The sequence below is a fragment of the Carcharodon carcharias genome, chromosome 30, assembly GCF_017639515.1.
Source record: "Carcharodon carcharias isolate sCarCar2 chromosome 30, sCarCar2.pri, whole genome shotgun sequence".
NCBI lineage: Eukaryota > Metazoa > Chordata > Chondrichthyes > Lamniformes > Lamnidae > Carcharodon > Carcharodon carcharias.
Window position 1 is genome coordinate 18443751 of NC_054496.1, and position 14200 is coordinate 18457950.

Below are 14200 nucleotides of genomic sequence, written 5' to 3' on the forward strand. Positions count from 1 at the left end.
AGTCCTCATGACCCTTCAACAGAACTAAGCAAAAATAGGAAAGGGGTGAAATATAAGCTGGTTTAAGTGTGGGGGGGGGGGGTGGTGGTGGGGTGGTTTTTGGGATAAGCAGCCAGTAATAGGTGGAGATAACCAAAAGATGTCACAGACAAAAGAACAAAGAGGTGTTGAAGGTGGTGATATTATCTAAAAGTGTGCTAATTAAGAGTGGATGGCAGGACATGCAAGGTACAGCTCTAGTGGGGGGTTGGGTGAAATAAGACTAAAAGGGCATAAAAGGTATAGATTTAAAAATAATGGAAATAGGTGGGAAAAGAAAAATCTATATAAATTATTGGAAAAAACAAAAAGAAAAGGGAGAAGAAACGGAAAGGGGGTGGGGATGGAGGAGAGAGTTCAAGATCTAAAATTGTTGAACTCAGTATTCAGTCCGGAAGGCTGTAAAGTGCCTAGTCGGAAGATGAGGTGCTGTTCCTCCAGTTTGCGTTGAGCTTCACTGGAACAATGCAGCAAGCCAAGGACGGACATGTGGGCATGAGAGCAGTGTGGAGTGTTAAAATGGCAAGCGACAGGGAGGTCTGGGTAATGCTTGTGGACAGACCGAAGGTGTTCTGCAAAGCGGTCACCCAGTCTGCGTTTGGTCTAAAAAACATCTTCAAGAAGCGAGTGGTTAGGATCTGGAATGCGCAGCCTGAGAGTGTGCTGGAGGCAGATTCAATCGAGTCTCTCAAGGCAGAATTAGATTGTTATCTGAAAAGGAAGAATGTGCAGGGCTACATGGAGAAGGCAGGGGAGTGGCACTAGGTGCATTGCTCATCCAGAGAGGCAGTGTAGAAACGATGGCCTGAATGGCCTCCTCCTGCACTGTAACAAACCTGTGGTTCTGTTCTGTGACTAGTTTTAAATCACAATAAATCTTTACTTTTCATCTCTGTCACCCAGCACATTTTGGTTTGACCCGGATCAGAGCCCCAAGGGAATTAAGAACAAGGAAGATGTGACAAAGGCGAGAACAGGTCTTGCCTTGTAGGCTGTGGGTGTGGTTCTTAAGTTACAGTTTTAACTGGCGCGGGTGTGCCTGGCACAGTTGCCAACTCCGACTCCTCATTGCATAAAAGGGTGATCGCAGGCACTTGTGACTGAACTCTTCCTGGGAGTCTAGAGGCACAGACTGGTGATTTTCTCTCAGATACTTGCTGGTGTGATAGTTCAGTTTGCAGCATCATGACAAGCCTTAGGAAGAGCGTTAAACTCACTAGTAGCAGCAGCAGCAGCAGCAGCAGCCGTGGTGTTAGTGGAGGCTTCAGCAAAGGTTCCAGTCAGATGATTGGCACTTCCAGCAATCGGTTAGTCCGCTCAGCTGTGCAGCCTGGATCTTATTCCAGTTACTCACTGCAGGGTTATGGCTCCAGTCGGCCACGCACCAGCCTGGCTACTGGGATTGCCGGGTCCATGGGTTTAGCTCAGGGCTATAGGGGTGGACTTGGGGCAAGGGGTGGTTCAAGCTCTTTGTCCTTAACATCGGGGGGTCTCTGGATGAACAACGAGAAAGATACCATGCAGAACCTCAATCAGCGTTTGAGCTCCTACCTAGACAAAGTCCGCTCACTGGAGTTAGCCAATAGTACCCTAGAGAAGCAAATTCAGGAGTTAGTTTCCTCAAGAACCATTGACTATTTCGACTGGTCCATTTACAAGACCACAGTCAAACCTCTGCAACAACAGGTAACACTTCATTTTTAAAAAATTATTCACATGGTTTAATTTTTCCCAATGTACCTTTTTTTTATTCTTCCAGGGGGTGTGGTAAGGCCAGCATTTGTTACCCATCCCTATTTGTTCTTGAGCTGAGTGGCTTGCTGGAGCATTTCAGGGTCAACCACACCGTTGTGGGTCTGGAATCACATGTAGGCCAGACCAGGTAAGGATGGGAGATTTCCTCCCCTAAAAGGCATTAATGAACCAGATGGGGTTCTTAGAACAGTCACCATTACTGAAACTAGCTTCCAATTCCAGATTTATTAATTGAATTTAAATTCCACCACCTGCTGTGGTAGGATTTGAAGCCATGTCCGCAGAGCTATAGCCTGGGCCTTATGGATTACTAATCCAGCAACATTGTCACTACACCACCGTGCAACTGGTATAAACCTTAACCCTGCTGTGGTGAATGTGCAACTGCTGTCTGACAGCTTGACCGAGCCCCACATGTTACAGACTGATAGAACTTCCCCTGTACCTAATGTTAGTTAGTTAGTCTTCTGTCCATAGTGTTAGTTAGTTAGTTAGAGTCTCCTTTTCCTACTGGCACATGACAGGAACCATTCCTTGCACCGTTGTGTCCAGAATGAGGTACTTGACTCTGATCAGAGCATCAACGCTCCATATTCAGCAGAAGGTGAGTCTCCACAGATGATGTTTATATCTGACTATCTGGAATAGACTCACCCTGTCTCTGGCTTGCTCCTATAATGAGAGGCATTAGAATGTTAGCCTGAATCACAACTCCCTGTCCAGAGACCCTTTAGTCTGGCTCCAATATTTCAATCTGAATGGCTTGGGTAGCCAGAACAGGAGTTATGCTCACGCCAGCTCAGCTCCTGGAGCAGTCCGTGTGCATCCCGACAGGAAGGAGTCTACCTAAAGATATATACTGGAAATGAAGAATGGGAACTGTGCTTTCTTCCTCTAACCTTTTCTAATATTGTCCATTCCACTTCTGCCAGATTATCAGCAGCATTCAGCTGAATACCCGCATCTCCCTGGAGGTCGACAATGCCAGGCTGGCTGCTGAAGACTTCAAAAACAAGTAGGTGATAAAGTTCTTTTTTCTAAATCCCCACCTTAAATTTCCTGCCTGGGATCTGGGGCGTGTCTCATAAATTTGCAGGGAGTAACAGTCTGAGGGTACTGATTACTTGCAAAATGTCCTGAGAAGGGTTCACTCGGGATTAGTGTGCCTGAAAGAACATTCCTTGCATCCATTGACCAGAATCTGAACTGGACCAGCCATAGAAATACTGTGCCCACAACAGCAGGTCAGAGGCTGGGAGTTCTGAGGCGAGTAACTCACCTCCTGACTCCCCAAAGCCTGTCCACTATCTACAAAACACAAGTCAGGAGTGTGATGGAATACTCCCCACTTGCCTGGATGAGTGCAGCTCCCACAACACTCAAGAAGCTCGACACCATCCAGGACACAGCAGCCCACTTGATTGGCACCACATCTGCCATTGTAAACATTCACTCCCTCCACCACCGATGCACAGTGGCAGCAGTTTGTACCATCTACAAGATGCACTGCAGGAATTCACCAAGGGACCTTCAACAGTACATGCCAAATTCATGACCTCTACCATCTAGAAGGACAAGGGCAGCAGACACATGGGAACAGCACCACTTGGAAGTTCCCTTCCGAGCCATCCTGACTTGGAAATATATCGCCGTTCCTTCACTGTCGCTGGGTCAAAATCCTGGAACTCCCTCCCTAACAGCACCGTGGCTGTACCTACACCACATGGACTGCAGCGGCTCAAGAAGGCAGCTCACCACCACCTTCTCAAGGGCAAGTAGGGATGGGCAATAAATGCTGGCCCAGCCAGTGACACTCACATCCTGTGACTGAATAATAAAAAAAAATTATGACCCAAAAATCAGCTTGAATTTGTATAGCACCATAGCATTAACGTAGAAAAATTCCCCAAGGAACAATATCAAAACAAAACCTGGCACCAAGACATATTGGGGGATATTATGACAGGTGACCAGAATCTTCGTCAAAGTGGCAGCTTTTAAGAAGCATCTTAAGAAGTTTTTTTAAAAGGAGAGAGGTTGAGAGGTTTAGGGAGGGAGTTCCAGAGTTTGGAGCCTAGGCAGCAGAAAGTATGCCCGCCGGTGCTGGGGCGATTAAAATGGGGGATGTGCAAGAGGCCAGAGTTGGAAGGGCACGGACATCTCAGAGGGTTGTAGGGTTGAAGGTAGCAACAGATTGGAGGGTTGGGGGGGGTGGGGTGCGCGGTGGCGTGGCTGTGGAGGGATTCCAAAATGAGAATTTTATAATGGTTGCTGGACTGGGAAGCAGCAGCATACAGAGAGGACAGGAGTGATGAGTGAACATGATTTAATGAAGATGCAGGCAGCAGAGTTTTGGATGAGCTCAAGTTTACGTTGAGTGAAAGGCGAGAGGTCATTCAATAGCGCATTGGAATATTTGCCCAGAGGTGACAAAGATATGGACGAGGTTTGAGCAGCAGAACTAAAGAAAATCAGGTATCCAGTCTGAAGGCAGGGATATAAGCCAGAGTTAAAACCTGTCACTCCTTCGATCTTGTGCTGATTTTTGTTTCCTCTGTTGCAGGTGGGAGTCAGAACTGATACTGAGACAGTCAGTGGAGAGCGATATTAATGGACTTCACCAACTGAAGGACACCTATCTGCAGTTACAGACTGATCTGGCTCATGATGTTGCTGGGCTGGAGGATGAGATTGCCTATCTGACGAGGAACCATAACGAGGTGGGTTGCCATGGTTGAGGTGTCACAGTCTTTCCTCATCACACACAATGACAGGGTGCTGCCCCCAAGTGCCAGTGGTGGGGTAGTATAATGACAGGGTGCTGCCCCCTAGGGCCAGTGATGGGATCATTCAATGATAAAATGCTTCCCCCTGGTGCCAGCAGTGGGGTAGTACAATGGAAGGGTGCTGGCCTACAGTGCCAGTAGCAGGGTGGTAGAATGGGCTACATTTGCTAACAACACTGCACATGCTCAGTTGTATGTGTGGCCACCATCTTTATAGGGGCCAATGTGCAGCAGGGCCCATACACGGTCATGACTGGCCCTGGAATTGGAAATATTACAGCTCTGGCAGCATCAAGTGAAAACCTTTAACAATCCCTTCCATCCAGAGCTCACCCCAAACCTCACAGACAGGGCTGAAAAGAGCAAGTTGCAAATGGGATCCACTCCTTCCGCTTAGCCTCATTCCCAACCCCCAATTGAAATGACACATCACAGTGGTGTAGTTTTAGAAATTTATTAAAGGATGAAATATCAAAATAAATGGCTGGGGAGTGAGAGAAAGCAGGAGACACAGAAAGGGAAATGGGTGCACCCCGTGTGCAATGAAATAAGATTCATTGTTAGAAGTTTGAAGACTGCCAAAAAGAAGCTGTCACTGTTTCTGAAGGTGGATTTGTGTCTCCTGAAAATGACATCATTGGGATCTGTGCTTGCGCAGATGGGTCTCAGCCACATGTTCGCACGGCCATCTTGAACTGGCAGGAGATAGTGAGCAGAATGAGAGTGTACTGCCCTCTAGTGCCAGTGGTGGGGTAGTAAAAATGACAGGGTGCTGCCCCCTACTGTCAATGGCGTGGTAGTACAATGGCTCCTTCCATCAAAAGATGGCTTGCACTATTCTGATGGTTTATTGTCCCTTGTGCTTTCAGGACCTGAAGCTGTTGCGACAGCAGAAGACTCGAGACATCCAGGTTGAGGTAGATGCTGCTCCTTCTGTTGACCTGGCTGCGGCCCTGGAGGCTATGCGAGAAAATTATACCAAGATTGCTGACACGAACCAAAAGGATTTGGACGATTGGTACAAGCAACAGGTAGGATTGGATTCACCACCAACAGTGAGTGCACAACCTCTATAGGAGATTGCAAGAGTGGTACTGGGGTCAGCTCTGGGAGACACTCTTCAGCCAGTGATATAGAATCTCTAAAAACCATCTCAACAGGCAAGGTGGGAATCATCTCAGAGTCTCATTAAAAGGACTGTACTGGCACAGCTATCTATTGTCATTCAGTGGTAGAACTCTCTTAGATTTTGAAGGTTATGGGTTCAAAACCCACTCCACAGACTAAAGCACCAAACCCAGGCTGACTCTCAGCACTGAGAGGGTGCTGCACTGTCGAAGGTGCTTTCTTTCAGATGAGGGGTTAATTGGAGGCTTGGACACAGAAGAGCTGATGGTGTTTTTTTCCTGAAAAGCAAGGGAACTCTGCCTGATGCCCTGGGCCAATAGTTCTCCCTCACTCGACATCACTAAAACAGATGATCTGGTCGTTATCATTATCACACTGCTGTTTATATGAGGTGAGGTATGGGAATTGGCTCCTGGGTTTATGATCACAATGACCACGCTTCAGGAGAATTGCTGCAATTTGCTGACCTGTAGGTCAGGTGTTTCTCACGTGTCGGTGCAGACTTGATGGGCCGAAGGGCCTCTTCTGCACTGTGATTCTGAGTGGTTGTAAAGTGCTTTGAGATGTCCGAGTTTGTTAAAATTGCCTTATAAATTTTTCCATTAACACAATTTCATGGAATGTCAGCCTCAATTCTACTGTACACTGACCCTGGTAATTGTGCATTGAGGGAACAGAATCTGTTGCTACACAGGCAGTGTCTTAAAAGCCCTCAGAGGTTTGCTTGGAGTAAGACTGCCAAAGGTTTCAGTCTCAAAGCTACAGTCAAGTATTTCCACAACTTCCTGCTACGCTTTGAATTTGCCTCACACTAAAAAAACTTGTTCAGCCAATATTAACAGTGATCGCTGTGAGTGGTTTGTTCTCCTTAGTGAACAAGTCACTGCCTGGCCAGTTTCACTTGGAGTCATTTACAGCACCGACAGTGGCCATGTGGACCGAGCCAGCTCTTTCGGAGCAACCCAGTCAGTCTCAACCTCCCTGCCTGACGCCCCACCCCAAGCCCCAGCAGCTCCCACTTTCCTTCAAATGTTCACCCAGTTTCCTTTTGAAATTGTTGGTTCTTTCTGCTTCCACCACCCTCGTGGGCAGTGAGTTCCAGGGCATTACCACTCACTACTTTAAAAAAAAGCAGCCCCTTCATTATCGGTGCTGGTCGCTTGTCTCAAATGCATCATGTAAAACCCTCCCTTTCTCTCTCTCTCTCTCTGGATTATCAGGTGCAGATTCAAGTCACACAGACCACACAGAGTACCCAGGCTCTCGATGCAAGCAAAGGTGAACTGATTCAACTGCGTCAGCAAATGCAGACCCTTGATGCTGAATATAACTCTTTACGCGGCACTGTAAGTGAGCTTTGACAATTTCCGGTCTGCTCGTTGGAACACGGGGTTTGGCTGAATGTTAATCCAATAGCTACTTAAAACAGTCCCAATCTGCCCGTTCAAACAGCCCTTTACACTGACCAAACTGCCTTGGTGTTTTCAGATATCTGCTCTGCAGAACGCCTTGAACAACACAGACGCTAGATATGACATGGAGCTGCGGAACTTACTCGCCAGGAGCACGCAGCTGGAAGGAGAACTGGGAAATCTCCTGAACAGCATAACACAACAGAGCCAGGAATACGAGAACCTTCTGAACATCAAGATGAAGCTGGAGGCTGAGATTCAGAAGTACAAGACTCTTCTGGAAGGAGGCAGCGAAAAGTAAGCATCCAAGCTGGGGACATAGGAGCAATAAGGACAGGTGGAGTCCATTTACCAACGCACCCCCCCACCCCCAACCAACTGCCCTCTCCCCTGGACCCCCACAACCTGCTCCGGCACTCAACCAGATTGTTGTGGCTGACCTGAACCTGAACCCCATTTGTCTGCCCTCTCCTGTACACTCTGTGCACACCCTATTCAAACAACTCTCATCTCTCATACCTTATGGTCAAGTCTGTAGCCCTCTTTCCTGAGGGAATGCAGGATGCTCGCTAATTTATTTAAAGTGGGGAGTTGAGTGTGCATTCTCTTTTTTTTATTCATTCACGGGATGTGGGTTTTGCCGGCTGGGCCCAGCATTTATTGAGCATCCCTAATTGCCCCTTGAGAAGGTGGTGGGCGAGCTGCCTTCTTGAACCGCTGCAGTCCCTGTGGTGTAGGTACACCCACGGCGCTGTTAGGGAGGGAGTTCCAGGATTTTGACCCAGCGACAGTGAAGGAACGGCCGATCTATTTCCAAGTCAAGATGGTGAGTGACTTGGAGGGGAACTTGCGGTGTTCCCATGTGTCTGCTGCCCTTGTCCTTCTAGGTGGCAGAGGCTGCAGGTTTGGAAGGTGTTGTCGAAGGAGTCCTGGCAAGTTGCTGTGTGCATCATGTGGAAGTTATATTCCCAAATAGCCAGTCTTATGGGCTTTTCTTTAACACAGAAAGAATTTTGATAATTGAATGGGACAATCAGCCAATTGGAATTTATTTCTGGGTGAACATCTGCTGGATGAAAAACACTTTATTAATTCTGTAGTATCATTGGAGTAGGGTTGCCAACCCTCCAGGATTGCCCTGGAGTCTCTAATAATTAAAGATTAATTTCCTCAACACAGCTGGGAGCAACACGCAGGAGAAAAATCACCGAGGCGCAAAAGAAACGTGTTTCTTTTCTCATTTTCTTTGAAGTAAAACATATTGGGACTGGATAGGTTCAAGCCTGTTTGATTGACAGGCAAGAATCAGCCAATGGCACATCAAAGATTTCTTTGTTTTCCTATTAGCTGGGGAGGTTGGGGGGGTGAAATGTGGGTTGCCATGTCGGGGCTGGGCAGTTGTAGGCAGGAGGTTATGTGACCAGGCTGTCTGGATTGTCTCCCACTGGGATTGGCTGCTCCGCACCGGTGACTGTACAAAAACAAAGTCAGAAATCAGGAGAAAGTGGATAACAGAGTGGGGAGACATAAAACAGAGACTGCAAACTATCAAACAAAATGCAGAAGGCACTGCTTTAATAAGGAATCTTTCTTCCTCTTTCAGAATCATCCATTCTGGCAGCTCCTCATCCTCAATGTCAAAATCTCAGATTGGTAAGTTTCCAAGTGCTTTGAGTTGAGTGGTGTGTCGTGGCTGAGGAGCAGGATACGTATTGCTTAGTCCAAGTCCATTATTCTTTCTACTGTAATCCATGGTTAATCATGGCATCCAGCCCAATCTGGACCAATACCACCGAGCAGCTACTTTGTGTACACTGAGACTTTTCCTTCTCGAGATGGGGGCATCACTGGCAAGGTTGGCATTTATTGCCACCTGCATGGCCCCAAGAAGGTGGTGGAGAGCTTCCTTCTCGAATCACTGCCACCTTAGTTGATGCTCTCTCAATGAAGCTCCAGGAATTTGGCCCAGCGACAATGGAGTAATGGCCCATTTATGGCCAAGTCAGAGTGGTGTGTGACTTAGAGGGGACTTCGGGGGTGAGAGTGTTACCAAGATATGGCTTCTCTGGTCTTTGGTGATGGAGGCCACAGAAAGCGCTGTTATTGTGGGAGAGAGGCCAGTGTGTGATTCACCTGACCTGTTAAAATGATCTTGCCAAATGTCCTTAAAGTGTTTTTTTCACTGTTCTGCATTATTCTTCTTATTACAGGTTCCACGGCAGCCACGTGAGTTGACCCTTATTGCTTTATTGTGATTGCATATGTTACTTGATGCAAAATTGAGCCACTGTGATTGGTCCCAATGACCCTCACCTGGAGTGTGACATGACAAAAAGGGAAGGGCTCCCATTTTACACTCCCAGGAACAGGGAGGAACCTGGAACTTTCTCCCTGGAAAGGCCGGGGATAATTAGAGCTTATCAAGTCTGAGATTTGTGCTAAGTCAGGGTATCAAAGGCTAAAGGAGCAAAGATGGGTAATTGGAATTGAATTGTGTATCAGCCATGATCTGATGGAGCAGGATTGAGAGCTGAATGAACTACTCCTGTTCCCAATGTTCCTTTACATCATTAGCAGAGGAAGTAGCCGATCATGAGATTTGACACTTAGGCGCTGACAGTTTGCCCAGATTTCGCAAACTGGTTTTGGACAGTGGTTATAATACTTTATCTGTCTCGACAGGCAGGCACTAACTTCTTTTCTCTTTCTCCTCTCCTTTACAGGACCAAAGTTTCCACAGGTAATAAAACTTGCTTGTGACTTTCTGATAAGTTTGAATTTGTAGTTGGTGAACAAAGCTTAGAGCCCCGAGCTCCATAACCCACCACGCTTGAACCCCTGAGCAGCGTTCAAGCTTAGCCCATTCGGGGCAGTGTGGAAAGTGTTATTGTGGCTTTTTAAGATGATTAAGGGAGTTGATGAAGGAAGGACATGTTCACACGAAGGGTAGTGTAATCCTGAACTTGCACCATGAAAAAACGGCTGAGGAAAATTCCAAAACTGATATTCATTGATTTTTGTTAGGCGAGTGTGTTAAGTGTCACAGAACAAAGGTGGGTAGACGGAGTTAAGATACAGATCAACCATAATGTAATTGAATGTCAGAAGAGGCTTGATGGACCCAATGGCCTCCTCCTGTTCGTCTCCCCATATATCAGGGTGCTGACTGACTCAGAGAATTCTTTTAAGCTCTGTTGACAATTGGTGGATGTAAGGGTCAGATGAATGCAGCGTAGATTCCCCGTGTTCAGTCGGGCTGATAGTGAGATACACTCACACTCACAAGCTGGCTACCCTATGTTCAACAGTAAAGGAAACCCCATCCCATTATTCATATACTATAAACCTGAGCTAATGGGTTCACCTGCCAGGATTAGAGTGCACTTGCTCTCTCTTTTCTTTTTAACAGCTGTCAGGAACCTTCCTGTACATTATCTAGGCAGCTATTTCTCATCAGGGAATTGGGAGTTCAGATACTGAGTGCTAACATGCAGTCTGAGTGTGGCAACATGGAGTAAAGTCAAATTAGTCCAAGCAAAATACACACACACACACACACACACACACACAATCAACCAACACACGCACACACAAAACACAACACAACACGCACTCAGAAACAAAACACAGCGCACAAACACACGCCAAAAACTGTACACGCAGCACACACAAAAGACAACGCATATACACACAAACTCTCATTAAATACACAGAGCTCACACACACTCACACAATTCACAACACACGCAGACAAAAGACAACACACTCACATGCATGTGCTAGTTGTCTCTAAGCCTCGCAGCAACCCAAAAGTCACCACACATAAGTCAGCCCCTTTAAATTACTGTGTCCAGGCTTTAAGTTTTAAACAAAATTTAAAAAAACTTCACAGAAACAAGAAAACACACAAACACACACACACTGACACACACATGCACACACTCTCTCACACACACACACACACACAGAGACACACTGACACACACACAGACACACTAACACACACACACACAGTCACACACAAAGTCATACACACACATACACACAAATGCACACACTGACACACACACACACACACACTGTCACACACAAAGTCACACACACACAGACTCACATACACAAAGTCACACACAACACACACACAGCCATGTACCTTACACACCATACATATAACACAATGCACACGCACACAACACACACACATACAAACACACACAGAATCAAACACGCAGACTCACCCACATACACACAGTCACACACACACACCACATACACACAGATATATACCTTACACATCATGCATAGCACACAATGCACACATGCAACACACACACATACACACACACCTTACATACCACACATAGCATACAGTAATCACATATGCACATACACATATACCTTACACACCACACAGCAAACACACGCACACACAAAGATACCTTACACACACATATAGCACACAACACACACACACATACAGCATAGGCACAAAGCCAGCTACAAACACATACTCACACATCACATGCATACACACATGCTTACACAATCATGGATATTCACCCTTGCATATCACTGGAGAGAGATCAGGAACTGGACACCTAAGTCATTTCTTTCGCCTCTGTAAGCTGGTGGTGCTGAGGAGAATTTTTGGGCCCTCAATTTCTGTTCTGAGATCAGCACAGCTCAAGGGAGCTAACCTTAGACCTTCTGGTTCTCATTGCACTGAGACACGAAACCTTGTTCACTGTCGGCAGTGAACCCTCAACCCTGTTAGCCAAAAAATTCTCCATTCCCTGAGGGTGTGGCTCATCAGGGTGAAGTGCAGATTGGACTCTGGGCTGCCATTAGTGTGCTGTAAGTGAGAGGCAGACTCCCCACGCTTGTCTGTCCCGATCCAGAAGAGATGTAGAATGCGGGGAGTCCGTTAGACAGAAATAAGCCACTTATGAATCTGGCAGCATTTTTAATATTCTTTGTACAGTTCGTGTTTGCTTCAGTCAGTTGAAAGATGGACAAGTGATGTTTGAAACCTGTGTTATCTTTTCAGAATGGCTAATTCGCTAGTAACCGGGGTGACTGGCACCATGGCTCTCACCAAGGGATCTGGTGAGCAGCCTGAAGCCTGAGGTGTCACAATACGTATCCACTGCCGCAGTTTCTTTCTGAATCTCGGGATTGAGGGCTCTTTGGTCGTGAGCTTCTCCTATTACAGTCTTAGCTCTTTTAGTCTTCATGCTTTTGTTAAAAATGGGATGTGTAACAGGGCACCCAAGGCTCCTTCAGATAGAATCCTCCATTTCCAAATCAAACCCATGGGTCGCTATGCAAATAGAACTAACCCCCCCCCCCCACCTCTCATTTAAAGGGGAGACGCTGACACCCATGTGATGGCCCTTTTTGCCAGTCAGATCTATCATCATTAGCATGCTGTTGCTATGGAGACTGCGTAAATTATTCCCATCTCTTCCACATTGAGTGGATGTGCCCCGAGCAGCTGACAGAAGGCCCTGCCCATGGACTACACCCTTTGGTCAAAGGCTTGGGGAATCCAATGGCTGCATCGGGACTAATCCAATGAGTGGAGTTGACTGGTTATTTCTGGGTTGTTGGGAACCTCCATGGGTTCATTCTTCCGGGAAGGGCCAAACCACAAGGCAGACCTTTCTGGTCTAAGGAGCCAGGCCTGTGAGCTATCATGTGACTCCTCTACCAGTGGCTTGACACACAAAGCAAGGAGCCTCACTGAGCCCCACTTGCCATTGGTCATAGTGACGAGCTTCATGGGAGCTGGGGGCAGGGCCAGCCTGACCCACTGTGGAACTGGATCTATGTCACCTGCGGGAGCCCTGGGTTGCTCTGAAGTCCCAATGTCTTTCTGCATGTTCGTCTCCTGCTTAAAGTTAACCAATAAAATAATCCACTTGTCATCCTGTTGTGTGGTGTGAGTCAATTGATCATTGTTCAGGGAAACATGAAGTTTTCAGAAACAGGCGAGGCCAGAAGGTCATCGGTGTTCTGCTTCAGGAAGGGTTTTTTCCAAAGGGGGAACAGTGGGTAAATGGTTCCACCAGTCAGTGCAGCAGGTCATGGAGGGAATCATTGTAAATAATCAAGTGTTTTTAAGGAGAACATTTTCATTCAGCGAGTTATCAAAGGGACAGAGTGTCTGACTTGAAAATGAGCAAGTGTTTAAAAGAGGAAGGAGATAAATATTTGGTGGGGGGGAATAATACATGGCAAAAGAGAGTGGAACTACTCGGCTACCTCCCTCAGCACAGGCATGATGGGCTGAATGGCCTTCCTTCAAAATGTTATATGTCTTTTGTGCCATGTGGGGCCAAGCATGTTTTAACCTGAGTTGATGTTAGGGATGTAAAAACCGGCTAAATTGTCAGATAGGGGCAATGCACAACAGGCCACTTATACAGTGTTTCAAAAGCTGCACACAACGTTCACCCGACCTAGTTAAAACCAGACCAGATTAGACAAGTCCAGACTAAGAGACAAAGTGCATATGAAGGAAATCACTTTCCCCACTCACTCTAAAGAAAGAAAGGGGTTTGCTTTTGTGCCTTAGGACTCCCCAGAGCACTTCACACAGCCAATCAAGTACATTTCAAGTGTTTCAATGCAGGAAATGTGGCAGCCAATTTGTACACAGCAAACTCCCACAAACAGCAATGTGATAATGACTAGGTCATCTGTTTATAGTGATGTTGGTTGAAGGATAAATATTGGCCAGGACACCGGGGAGTGTTGAGTTGTTATAATGATATAATACCTGGGGCTTATTTACTGCACGAGACACAGGACACCAATCACTTATAAGGGTTTAGGTAACCTTGTTGTGGGTTCATTTATTTAGACTAGGCACATGAGAACTCTTATACATCAGTATAAAGCTTGAAGGCACCAGAATCGAACTCCCCTTCCAGTAGTGCCATGGGATCTTTTACTTTCTCTGATTTTAACATCTCGGCCTAAAAGATGGTACCTCCAACAATGCTGCATTCCCTCAGTGCTGCAGCATTATGTCAGCCTGCATTTTGTACTGAAGCCAAGTAGAGTGGATCTGAACCA

General features: G+C 46.5%; 1 protein-coding gene across 1 annotated transcript; it reads left to right on the forward strand.

The window, feature by feature from the left end:
- Nucleotides 1-1127: 1127 nt before the first annotated feature.
- LOC121271425 (keratin, type I cytoskeletal 47 kDa-like) lies at nucleotides 1128-13047 on the forward strand. The gene is made up of 10 exons (XM_041177432.1): nucleotides 1128-1725; nucleotides 2727-2809; nucleotides 4358-4514; nucleotides 5450-5611; nucleotides 6929-7054; nucleotides 7197-7417; nucleotides 8724-8773; nucleotides 9331-9346; nucleotides 9844-9860; nucleotides 12168-13047. Exons 1-10 carry the CDS (start codon nucleotides 1225-1227, stop codon nucleotides 12182-12184), a joined length of 1350 nt encoding a protein of 449 aa, XP_041033366.1. The 5' UTR covers nucleotides 1128-1224; the 3' UTR covers nucleotides 12185-13047.
- Nucleotides 13048-14200: the final 1153 nt, after the last annotated feature.

Bases quoted from the DNA above. Each gene is read 5' to 3' on its own strand.
- LOC121271425 (XM_041177432.1), top strand. From the start codon at position 1,225: ATGACAAGCCTTAGGAAGAGCGTTAAACTCACTAGTAGCAGCAGCAGC. The intron at 7,055-7,196 runs GTAAGTGAGCTT...TGGTGTTTTCAG, and splicing joins ATAACTCTTTACGCGGCACT to ATATCTGCTCTGCAGAACGC. The intron at 7,418-8,723 runs GTAAGCATCCAA...TTCCTCTTTCAG, and splicing joins CTGGAAGGAGGCAGCGAAAA to AATCATCCATTCTGGCAGCT.